The sequence below is a fragment of the Gopherus evgoodei genome, chromosome 4, assembly GCF_007399415.2.
Source record: "Gopherus evgoodei ecotype Sinaloan lineage chromosome 4, rGopEvg1_v1.p, whole genome shotgun sequence".
Classification (NCBI taxonomy): Eukaryota; Metazoa; Chordata; order Testudines; family Testudinidae; genus Gopherus; species Gopherus evgoodei.
In genome coordinates this window covers 60,275,882-60,288,522 of record NC_044325.1, presented here as the reverse complement: position 1 = coordinate 60,288,522, position 12,641 = coordinate 60,275,882, and the positions used below count along the sequence as shown (strand labels likewise).

Sequence of the window (12,641 nt, the reverse complement as noted above, 5' to 3'; positions counted from 1 at the left end):
CCACTTATATGGAGACTAAGTCCCTGACACCTAGGCAACACCCACATCTATGTCTCTCACCTTGCCCTGAGAGCAACCAGTCCTTTCCCACTCCTCTAGGTAATAATGCACCATACAGGGGAAACTGAGGGACAAACAGGATTCATAAAAATATTACAAAAAATTCCTACATTGTCACTTCAGATTCCATCAGAAGCATCACTGACATTGTACCAGGGTATATGCTGGGCAATATCAGCACTGGTGAAGTCAGTCATTTGTCATAACCATCCTCCTGCCCACAAAAGGATGTAGTCCTGTTGCAAGGACATTTTCCCATATCAATGAGTCAGTATGAGTCATCAATTTCTTGGCTGCTGACCAGCACAGCTGATACACTTGGAAACTTCCTTTTGATGACCAGATTAGAAGATTTTATGAGTAGGATTTTGGATGAGGAATATGTTAAGGGACCTGGAGAGGTAACTCAACGGGTGGGCAGAAATAGGAGCAGCTGGAGCAATACTATTTGGAGGGAGGGATGGTGGGGGGGTAGGTTGAGTAGCTTGATGCCAAAAAACAGATACAACTGGGTGTTGTTTGAGTGGTAGAAACCAAAAGGAGGGGAAAGAAGACTAGAAAGTGGCTGGGTTGGAAGTACAGTAGTGTATACTGATAAAGTCTAACTTTAAAGATACTCTATTTCTGGTGTTTTCTAACAGTTAATGGAAGACAGAAGAGTTGGACTTTATATTCTGTTATTTTTATAAATATATTATATATATATATAAAAACTCTACAGAGGGAAAGGGTAATTTGTACAATTGTTAAAATCTGTGGGAACAGGAAAAGCAAGGGCAAATTTAGAAGTGCAAAGTGGAGGAGAGATGGAAAAATACTACATGTAAAATTTTATCCATATCGATTCTTAAGGCAATTTTGTCTTACATTTTTTAGTTAATTTTTCCCCCTATGTTTCTTCTCAGATTAAACTATCCACTTATGGTTGGTTAGTTTGATGCAAAACAATACAGTTAGGTGGCAAGAGACATAATGCCCAGGTTAATTCACAGAGAATATGGGGAAGCCAATTCTATTCCTTTCTCTAGCAGCATAAAAGGGCTATACAGGAGCTAAAGAAGCTGCGGGAGAATTCCGCTTAACTTGGTCCTACACTCCTCTCCACTCTCAGAAGGCCTGACAGAGGGGTTTTGTTGGGCTGGATGCTGAGAGTTGGAGGGGGCACTCTCGTAGCCCTATGTCTGTAACTTCTGGGTGCAGCTTGCTGAAATCTTGTTATGAGACAGTCTGATCTCTCCCTACTAGTCGAGCACTTCTGAAATTCCTGGTTACATCCCTGCTCAGATATATCAAACTGGTTAGCAAAGTATGAGCAGTCACTCTGTCATATGGTGAATCAAGCCTCTCAGATTGGTGTTAAGTATCTGAAAATGGAGACCGGCATGCAGGAGTGAACATAATAATTAGTATAGAATATAAGATATTAAGCGGCTCTGTGGCAGATGGATTGTTTTAATGTTTCATACTTACACTGTAGTATCACCAGGGACGCAGATCTGATAAGACTACATCTGCCAGGCTTATCCAGAAAGAACTGTCTTTACACAACATTAATCAGGAGCAAAGTGTAATGCTACCGTATACTCTTTAAAGCTATGGTTAGTTTTTCTAACACTAAACCCTGGCTAATACCTGTCTGTTACAGCTATCCCCCTATTCCATTTTGTTTCTTACAGCTGTCCCCATACTCCATTTTGTTTTTGTTCTCCTCCTGTGGCCGCCTTTCTCTGGCTGTTAAGTTGTTTACCAGGGCCACTGCCCTTCTCAAAGGGAGGGCCCCTTAGGTTGTTTACCAAGAGCCACTGCCCTTCTCAAAGGGAGGGCCACTTGTGCTGCTTGCTAAGTGGCACCACTGCCTTGTTCAAAGGGTTAGTCCTGTTATCACCTTGTTGAACCTGGGCTTGGTGTAGGGCAGGCAATGTCCAGAGCTGCAAGACCTATTGTGTTTTTAAGATCCTGGGTATGAGTCATAGGCCTCATGTGCTTTTGAGTCACCTATTGCACAGGACTCTGCCCAGGCATGTCTCTGTGTTCACCTGCAGTTTTTTCCTTGTGCCTCCTCCCCTGTGACAGAGGGAGCCTATCAGGATCACTGGCGGGAAACTGCCTAAGTTTGCCTTTAAAAACAGACATTTTTTAAACAAACATCAGAAAGGTTCCTGCATTGCTGCCTGGTCTGATCAGCCAGGAGTTTGGGGTGGGGTCATTTCTCCGCTCTCGTTTTATTTTTGAGCATACCCCCAGTCTTTAAAAAAAAACCCCACGAAGAACGAATTGCTGCCTGAGAGATCTCCCGATTATCGAGCCCTTACCGAGCCCTCCTTGCTTCTTCTGATGTTGCTGCTGCTTCTGTCTTTGCTGCTGCCTTGGGGACTGGTAAGAATCCCTCTGTGAAACTTTCCTTACTTTTATTTCATTACTTTAGCTGCTGGTTCTGTTTCCCTAGCACACAGACTCAAGCTAAACCTTGGTCTGTGTCTTAAAACCTCTCAAACTCCGCTGCGCTTTGCTGCTAAAAATAAGCTTGTGCCGCTGCTAAGCTCTGCTCTCTACTTTCAGCTGTATCCACTGCTGCAGCCACCATCCCTTGGCTTCCTTGGGGGTTGCCTTGGGAGCTGTATCCTGGGCACATACCACTCTGCCCTCTGTGACTTCCCCATAGCATAAGGTGCACTGTAGGTTTTGCTTTTTAGTTTAATAAGTCATAGTTTGCTAAGATTGTAGAGCTTGTAAGTTTCACCTGCCTTGTTATAGTTTGCTGTTTTGTTGCTCTGTATAGTTGCTTGTTATAGTTTGCTTAGAATTGTGATATTTGTTGTTTTGCCTAGTCGTTGATTAAGATAGCTTTAAAAAACCCATTGCCTGGTGGTATTCTGTACCTGTTTTATTACTTTGTATAAGCTGCTTGTAATTTATATGTTTAATTAAGTTAGAGGATAGATAAGGTTTTTACTGCTTGAATTCATCTTCCCGCTGTCCCAATCTCTCCCTGAACTTTCCCGTGTCTGTTTTTCCCCCACTCCAATCTCCCCCTCCGTGTACTTCTCCGTGTCTCCCTGTGGTAACCCCTTACTGCTTCCCCGCCTCCCCGTGTAACTTCCCAAACCTTTTGCTGCTTCTTTCCCTTTTTTTGGGGGGGAGGTGTTCCTCTAGCCCTTCTTTACACCTCTCTGCTGCCTCTCCTTGTATCCCGTGTTCGTGCCCCCGCTCCTCCGCTGCCCCTCCCCTACTGAAGATCACCATCACACTGCTCCGTTTGTCTTCACCCCGCTGCTCTGCAACTTCCCTGAAGTGCTCTCCGCTGCTGCAACCTGCTTCTTCCCTCAGCCGTCTCCCCCATTCTCCACGTGCCTTCCCATCACTTACACGTTCAGCACCCTCCCCTCTTGCTGCTCCCAGACCCCCCTTAAGCGCGCTAGCTGCTCTTGTCTCCCGTACCTCCAGCCCGCAGGCTCCTGAAGACTGCTGCTCTGGGCTTCACCCCACAGGGCTTCAGAGTCTCTCGCTGCTTGCAGCTGCACTCTCCTCTCGTTAGTTACCACTAATCACTCACTCCCCTCTCCCCTCCCGCTTCTTGACCCAGCTTTTAGGTACACTCTTGCTATCACAGCCTCACAAATTAAGTCAGTAATTTTCTACATTGCATAATTTTACTTATCACCCATATTGTATTATTGCACTGTGACTCACATTTTACTTGTGGTTATAACACCCCATTAGTTGCCTCCATTTTTCTAATATACTTTGTATACCATTTTTATATAGAAGCTACCGTTTTATTTTGCATTCCACACTGTATCTAGAGTTGTTCCTATATAAAGTTGAGTTGCTTATTGACTGTACTGTATCCCATTGTGCTGAACACCACTTACTGTACTCCACTGTTAAAACTCCCTACACTGTTCAGTAAGAACCCCCCCTTATCATTGTCTATTGTAAACACCTTATACACCCCATCCCATCGCATTTCATTGCTAAATTCCCACCACTTCCTTTTTCCTTTAATAAAGAAATTAATTGGCACCCCCCGTGTGATGATTGCTCCCCAATATCCCATATACCTGCAGGCAGGGACAATACCAAGAAAGTTAGAGAAGGTCTAAAGTACAGTACAGTACATTCTAGATATTAATTTCTTACAACTAAATCAGATAAGTCATGCCTATCTCCCTTTCCACACCTGGACAATGGAAATCTAGCACTTGATATTCAAGAGTTTAGGTGGGTAAATGTGCAGTGATCTAGACTGTGAACTGTAATTGTATATCCAAATAATTAGTGAGTGTGACAGACCCAGGCCAGTGGGGTACAGGAGTCTGGTAGAGGGCAAATATACTGGTCACTGGATGAGTAGTTTTCTGTTCCCTGAGTGACCAGAGCAGGGGCTGCACTAGAGTAATCAGGAACCTGCTAGAACCAATTCAGGCAGACAAGCTGATTAGAACACCTGCAGCCAATCAAGGCAGGCTAATCAAGAGCACCTGGGTTTAAAAAGGAGCTCACTCCAGTCAGGGAGTGGGGAGCCAGAGGAGAGGAAGTGCATGTGAGGAGCTGGGAGCAAGAGGCACAAGGAGCTGAGAGTGAGAGAGTGTGCTGCTGGAGGACTAAGGAGTACAAGCGTTATCAGACACCAGGAGGAAAATCCTGTGGTGAGGATAAAGAGTTTGGAGGAGGCCATGGGGAAGTAGCCCAGGAAGGTATAGCTGACATGCAGCTGTTACAGGAGGTACTATAGACAGCTGCAATCCATAGGGCCCTGGGCTGGAACCTGGAGTAGAGGGCGGGACCAGGTTCTCCCCAAACCTCCCAACTCCTGATCAGACACAGGAGGAGTTGACCCAGACTGTGGGGAAGATCACTGAGGTGAACAAATCTGCCAATAAGCACAGGACTCACCAAGGTAGAGGAGGAACTTTGTCACATATCTTTCATGTATCTTTTCATGTGCACTATTGTGCACAATTACTTCAACTATGTGCAGATGGCTATGCAAATGTGTATAAAATGTACCTGAGTAAACTTCTAAAAAAAAATCAGCCCCAAGTGTTCTGCCTAGGTCACTGAGTGAAACCTTTTAAAAAAAATTCTCCTCTCATACCTTCTTTACAAATAGAAGACTGCTGCACTCACAGTACATTAGATGAAGAAATTTAATTCTCCTACCCATACATTCTTATGTAATGTTGTATTCTGATCCATTTTTTCTGCACACTTCTGCAATTATATCAGTGAGAGAAGCCATAAGGGGAGTTGGAGGACAACAGCAACTTGAAGTCAGGAGCAGAATACACAATTAACAAAATATTGTTAGGGTCATTGTTCTCTGTCCATAGCTAGAATTTACAATAAGTTTGAGGGAAAAATGTGCATATGCATATACACACACTGTAAGGATCCATGGAAAGCAAGTCAAAGTCACTACACTCGGGAAAGAAGAATCACTAATTTGTGTTGTGATCCATCTGTGATTCATTTGGATGGGGAAAGGAAATTATGTGTAGTGGGTTGAGGTCCAGAAAAATGCCAATGTATTGTACATTAATGTACCATACACTCACTTATCAGTCTTACCCCCCAACACCATTGACTCTGACCTGGAAAATTAGTATGGCTTACACTCACTAAATGTGAGTATAACTACTTTCATTTTGTTTTCTTCATTGGTCCTGTTACAAAATTATTATGCGAGTATTTTCAATAGAGCAATATAAATGCTGCCTGATTCAACACATTACCTCATAGTTGGTTGGTTTGGAAACAAGAAGAGTGAGAAAGAAGTTTAGAAAAAAAAAAGTGAATGGATAAGAGTCACTGGCAATCTCAATCACAGCAGTAAAATCAGTGCTGAAGATAGACTTGATTGACAGTACCTCTCACTCACCAATCCACATTGGCCAGCAGTGAGATCTTTCCAACCCTTTCAACACATAATAATTATAAATTATTTTGTTTCACATTATTTATACACAGTTTCCCAGAAGCACATGGTGCTTTACACACACAAGTGGTTATAATCTGTTACTCCTTCCTGTGGCATGTTACAAACAAAAGGGGTATGGGCAAGGGTGGCTCTATGAATTTTGCTGCCCCCAAGCATGGCAGTCAGGCAGCTTTTGGCGGCATGCCTGCGGGAGGTCTGCCGGTCCTTCGCCTTCAGCGTACCCGCCACTGAATTGCCGCCGAAACTGCGGGACTGGCAGACCTCCTGCAGGCATGCCGCCGAAGGCCGCCTGACTGCCACCCTCACGGCGACCGGCAGGCTGCTCCTCGCGGCTTGCCACTCCAGGCACACACTTGGTGCGCTGGTGCCTGGAGCCTCCCTTGGGTATGGGGGAAGGGCTTTGGAGAACAGTGGTAGATTGTGAGATACATAACAAGTGTATCAGATGTTTGTTTTACATATGTCTCACACACACACAAACAAAATTACTGTTATCTCCAGAATAAAGGTTGGAGCAGATGTCATTAGCTAAAGACTAATTTAAAGAAGCAATTCCAAATATTATCAAAGACAACACTAAATAAAGCTCAAAAGATGAAGGTTGTAGCAACTATGTAACTGTACAGACCAAGAGGAAAATGTATCTTCATCCTGAATGTATAGTCCATCTTCAAAATATTTAGACGATAGCGGGGGTCGGGTTGCGGGGGGGAATGAAGAGTTATTGTTAAATTAGTAAATCTAATTATTATTTCTGTTATTCACATCACAGTAGCACTTAAAGGCCCCAATCAGCTAGGTACTGAACACATACACGTAGAACAAAAAGACTGCAAGCTCTTTGGGGCAGGAATGATATATATGAAAAAAGTGGACAAATTTTAGAAATGAATACAGATATCACTTCTCCCATTGTTGAAATGCAGCCACTTCTATGTCGGAAGGTTGCGGTCTTAAAACGATAAACACAGCTAAACTACGGAACAGATTGTCTGGAAGTGAAAAACACCATCAGATGAAAACATGGGGGATTCTGCTTTATGAAAGCAAAATGGAATTTTGCTAGACCAGTAGGGTTAAAACAGCTGCTCTTTAAACGCCATACGATATTTAAGGCTCACACATGATCTGATCTTCTGTTTTATATGTCATTCTAAAGAAGACACTTCTAGTGCAGTGGCCCCAGCGCACTGGGCTCCTATGCACTCAGAAAAAAAGACTGTAGGTCTAAAAAATGATAGCCCATTTTCTGATTGAGATGGATGTGTTCAGTAGAAGATTATATTCTGAAGAAAGTCTGTGGAACATTCAATAGATGATTCCAATCCTGCATGAGAGAGTTTTTGTCTGGGAAAGATTCCAGTAGGCCATCCAATTCCACAGAGAAAAAAAAAGTGCAATGAATGATTTAATAAGAATTCCTATGCTGTGTACATGCATGAGTATAATGTTCAGGCAATAGAAGGTGTAAATAACGTAAGTTTTTATGGCCCTCATCACTAGTACCATAGTATCTAATAAAATGGTATCATTCCCTGTCAGTAGGCGAGAGCTGGAAAGGGTCTAATAGCAGGTCCCACTTCCTCAAATGGGAAGCAAATTATGTGGAGAGGAGACAGCAGCAGCTGCTGCATTTGTGCCCTGCAAGGAGAACCTGGGACTGCAAAAGGAGTAAGCACAGTCCTGGCAAATGAAGAGGAGCAGCTTTCTTCCCATATAATGTTCTCTAGCGCCAAGGAGAAGAAACACTCCTCTACAGCCTCTCCTCAAGCCCTATGTGCTTAGCACATCATTCTCTCTCAGCTGGAAAGGATCACAACAGAGTACCCCTGAACAGCGAGAAAGGGTCACAGCAGTAGTCACTGCCATTTCACATGGCAGACAGCCCAACTTCACAGGGGCAAAGCTCTTCATGTTGTTATTGAGGAGGGGTGTTCTGTGAAGGAAATATCTTAGAAAGTGAAAAGATGCAGGACACTCAAAGATGTGTTGTTAGAAGAGAGCACCTTCTCCCCAAGGTTGAGATATCCAAAAGGCATATCTCGGGAAAGAGGCACCCCTCCAAATGGCAGTGGAGTGTGAGGGCAGTTGTGTGGGAGGGGGGAGCCTAATCTTCAGTGAGATTATCTGTTTTTTCATGAACTTCTCACAGGCAATGAAGTGCCAATGACACTTCTCACACCTAACAGTTTACATAAGCAGCGACAGCCGCCACCACCCTCCCAGAAGTGATGTGTGGCAACCATCTATTTTGGGTGTTGAGCGTGTCTAGTCTGGAATCTTAGCTTTTTAAAGTTGTATCACGAATGCTGCGGATTCTCTGTTCTTGAAACATTTTCAGCAATGAATGAGGAGTGATAAGGGTGTGGGAGGAAGGAACACACTTGAACCAACAGGATTTTCCTCCTGCCATTTATACTTTAACACATACTATGGTATTGGTATTGGGTGAAAAAAGGAGTTAAGAAAAAGGACTCTCCCCCACCACCATTAGCAAACTTAATGTGTGAACAGTGCTTGCTTAAAAGCCCAAATTGGTTGTCAGTAGGTTTGTATAGAGCCTTAAGGAAGAATGGTGTGAGGGCTGTTTAAAGAAAATTACATTGGGTGCAGGCTATTTCACTAATTAACACCTCCTAGCCAAAGAAATCCTTCTTCCTTTTAAAATAAACCTCCTTTAAACTGAGAAAAAAATCCCAGGACAGTTCTGGAGCTGCCACCCCCACATCTGTTGGTGTCTCCCCTCATAAAAGTGTATTGCTGCCCGTGTTTGTGTTAGAAGAGGGTTACCAGGGGGCATTCTTGCCTGGTCTATTCATCATTTCAGGGCTCTCTCATCTGCAAAGCTTCTGTTAATGTCAGTGAAATCTAACCTATACAGAAGTTTCAGAGGTCAGATATTTGGCACGCAACATTTAGAAACCCAAGTACAAAGTTGATGGGGACGCTTCAAACACAGACGGATTACAACGGAAATAGATCTCCCTATACCAAACTGGTACCAGGCAAGCTATTGAGCCGATTTAAGGAAGAACCCTTTGAGGTTGCCCAATGCTATTACAGCTCATATTCTAGCATTGTATTTTTACTAAATCAAACCTCTCACTTTGCAAAGCCAGCATAGAAATAACATTTCATTTTTAATGCAGTATAGCAGGAACAGACACAAGACACAGAAAAATAATCTACGGCATGACCCAGAAAAGCAGATACTTACAGTTCGCAGGAACTGTATTTCATCTTCCCCTCCTTCACCCCCTTCAGCCATGGCTCTTGAGGAGTCAGTTCTGCTAAGACTCTGATTGCCTCCACTGGCAGCTTGCTGTGCTCGTACAGCTCCTCTTCTCCTATCAGTATTAGCATATAGCTAATCCACAGCCATATAGGGAGCCCAGCTAACTCCACTGCACTGCAGACTGTCAGTCAACCCCCTCACTGCCAGAACCAACTGCGCTGCTTCTCCAGTTCCACGGCAGGCAATTCCTTTTCTTTCTTTCTGTCTCTTTGCCCCCTAGAGAAAAACCTATTGTTAAGGTATTGCAGAAAACATTCTATGCATCAGTAGTTCTCCCCCCCCACTCCTTATCAATGTCTGTCCAGAGTAGCATTAATGGTGAAGTGTTAATAAAAGCAAAGCTCAGATTTCCATTTTCAGAGATTAGGGTCTACTGTTCTGCATGTGAACGTAACCAATTCAGCAACTCTGGACCTATTGATTATACATCAAAGGATGGGAATACAGATCACATAGATGCGCTGATTTTGACAATGGATTTTTCAGCCTGTTCACATTTACTTCTATTTAGTGCTTCTCCGCATAAGCAGCTGCGAATGTAATTGGCAAGACGATTTAATGGTCTAACACCACTACCTGTAATTGTTAATGCTGTCTCTTTCAGTGGGAGTCATGCTATGGACTGCAAAGTTTTCATCTGAAGTACTGTGAAAGTGCACTTGAAACATGTTATTAGTGGCTCATATATATATATATTTCAGTTTAAAAATGATAAGGTACAATTATGTTAAAAATAAAACTTAAAATAACTTTAAATCCAAGTTAAAGTGAAATGCAAATAAAAATCTTTAGCATTTATATGTTACTACATCCATAGCAAATGCTGAAATGAGTGGGATAAAACTGGACCACCACATTCTCGAAGTTTGGGGTGTTCAGGTGTACCAGGTTCAAACTTACCATAAGGCTTCGATATCCTTAATTCAAGGAAATGTAGCAACCAGCCAGGGAAGAGGGTTCCTGGATAGCAATCTGTCTTTCTCCCACCTCAGGACTAGGTCCCTCAAGGGTTTGCTCTCACTCTCTCTTTACAACTTCAAGGGTATCCAGGAAGAGCAGGGTTTTTGTGGAGAAACAGTTGGTCTCCTGCTCCTATTGAGCAGGCACTTGCGTGAGCAGAGGCAACTCAAAAGCCGTGTGCTGACTTGGCCAGGCAAGTGCCTCCGCAAGAGGAGGTACTCAGGTACAGCTGGAGCCCTGATCAGCCCTCCTAGTTCCTATCCAATTCTGACAGTATGATAATGGTGACTTGGATCCTTTGCAGTCAAATATCTTCTTAAAATATTCAGATGCCAAATACTGCTGATATTTCTGTTGCACTGGAAATCAGTTATTCAGTTTCAAACACACTTGAAAGAGGGTTGAGACCCACTCCTCCCATTGTTCCATCTCAATGCACAATGGGGAGATGAGAAGAGAGACCTCTCCAGGACTCCCAAAAGGTTTCTTAAGGAACCAAAATATCCATGGGAAAATTCAGTGAAAGGAGTGGGCCTACTGTTCATACCCAAATACATCAAAGCAGGCCACTCAGTGTTCCTCTGAGAAGACAGCAGCAGGTGGGAGCCTTGTGTACTCTGTTCTCTCATCTGTCTTTTTACACTGACAATGGGGTTTGGCATACATTAATGTGTACTTTTGCTACGCTAGGGTAAGTTTTCGGTGGGGTCTTATAGTAAAACATACATGCTACTGCATATGAAAAGAACCTAAACTAGAACTGAGTAATAAACTTTGCAAGATTTATATGATGCATGCTCTTAAACTGTACTAATACATCTTGTTCAGTTGTCATCTGAAAGTAGTGACAGTTGATAAATTTGTTAAAATAAAAATGGACTGCAGCTACAGAAGTAATATCTGATCTGGATTTGGAATATCCCACACATTTTAAAAGCATTGGGAATCTTGAGTTAAATCTGGCCCATTTGAAAACTCCGGGCATTTTCAAAAAACATTATATGCATACAGGGATGTTCAGTACCAAAGTCTGGTTCCAGATAATAACATTGAGAGATTCCACTAGGCACATGAAAGTAACTGACATCACCAGCATGCATATATCTCTGTTTTGTACAAAAGGAGAGTGGGTACAATTCTAGCCCCACTGAAGTAAATGGGAGTTTTGACATTGACTTCAATGGGCCAGAATTTCACTCTCTACTTCTAAAACCAACAGATACATTCACTTTAAATATCCTCTTACTTTGATCTGAAAACTCAGAGCATTAAACCAGCACACAAAGAAGTAACATTCTGCCTAATATCAATTCCCATCAGCAGTTTTGTTTGTTCCTTTTTTGTTAAGGCTCTCCATTTTTCTTTGCGTTTTACAAAGTACTCAACACATTATTTTGGGAAACAATTTACTGCCTCAATTAACATTGGTTAGATCCATGTTTTTAAAACTGACAAATGAACTGCAATACCACTGTACAGTACTTGTATTCTTTAGTTTTGTTCTGCTTAGTATTACGTCTACATGTTTACTGAGAAATATATTCAGTTGCTATGGTGTAATGAAATTTATAGTCTCCTTAAGAACCCAAAGTTGTCAATTTTTTTCAGGTTTTCCTCTGAGATTGAGATCTAGCAGTTTATGGAGCTGCACTTAATCAGCTAAGTCTCACTTACACAAAACACAATCCCTTTGATTTTTAATTCTGCATTCTAATTTTTCTTACAGTTCAGCTTTACAGATTTATTGAAGCTGCAATTTAAAACAATTTACTTCCAGTTCAGTGAAGTTTTAATAATTCAGCCTCAAATGGCCAGGTGTGCATTTCAGGGAAAGTAGTAAATATAGGAAGTATAACTACTCTCATTAGGAATGCAAACACTTTGACCATATTGGGCCATATTTATAGTCAGTTGACACAAACTGGGTGAACATAATATACACAATGGTCCTGATTCTGAACAATTGACCTTAGGAGGTTTCTTCACTGGAGTCATTCCCCTTAGTGCATCTTCCAGCTGAATCCTTTCTTAGCTGAGACTATGGTATCTTGAACAATTGAAAATAAAAATCTTCAGTTCCACAAAAAAATATAAGAAGCAAAAACAAATCTTCCAAATAAATCCTTCTTTCTGTCATCACCATGGACAGACATGCTGCTATCATGTAGCTCTGCTTATGCTCCAACATCTAGCTCCAGCCTTTTACTAAGAGATTCATGATGACTCTTCACATGAGTTCTTGCTTCTAGCTTGGCTTTTGGCAGGCTTTACTGCTGCTGCTGCCAACCAATAAGTCAGAATTTTTATAGTGGCACCAGCCTGGCAATGAGAAACAGTAGTGTGGAGAGTTTGACAACAGGAACTAAATGTCCATGCTGTGGCCAC

General features: G+C 42.4%; 1 protein-coding gene across 1 annotated transcript in view; it reads right to left on the bottom strand.

Moving 5' to 3' along the window:
* The window catches only part of RYR3 (ryanodine receptor 3), a 607,531-nt gene extending 598,167 nt beyond the window's left edge, over positions 1-9,364 (bottom strand). The window contains 2 exon segments of the mRNA XM_030559417.1: positions 9,219-9,331; positions 9,334-9,364. Coding sequence (XP_030415277.1) covers positions 9,219-9,331; positions 9,334-9,364 — 144 coding nt within the window.
* Between the last annotated feature and the right edge of the window lie 3,277 nt (positions 9,365-12,641).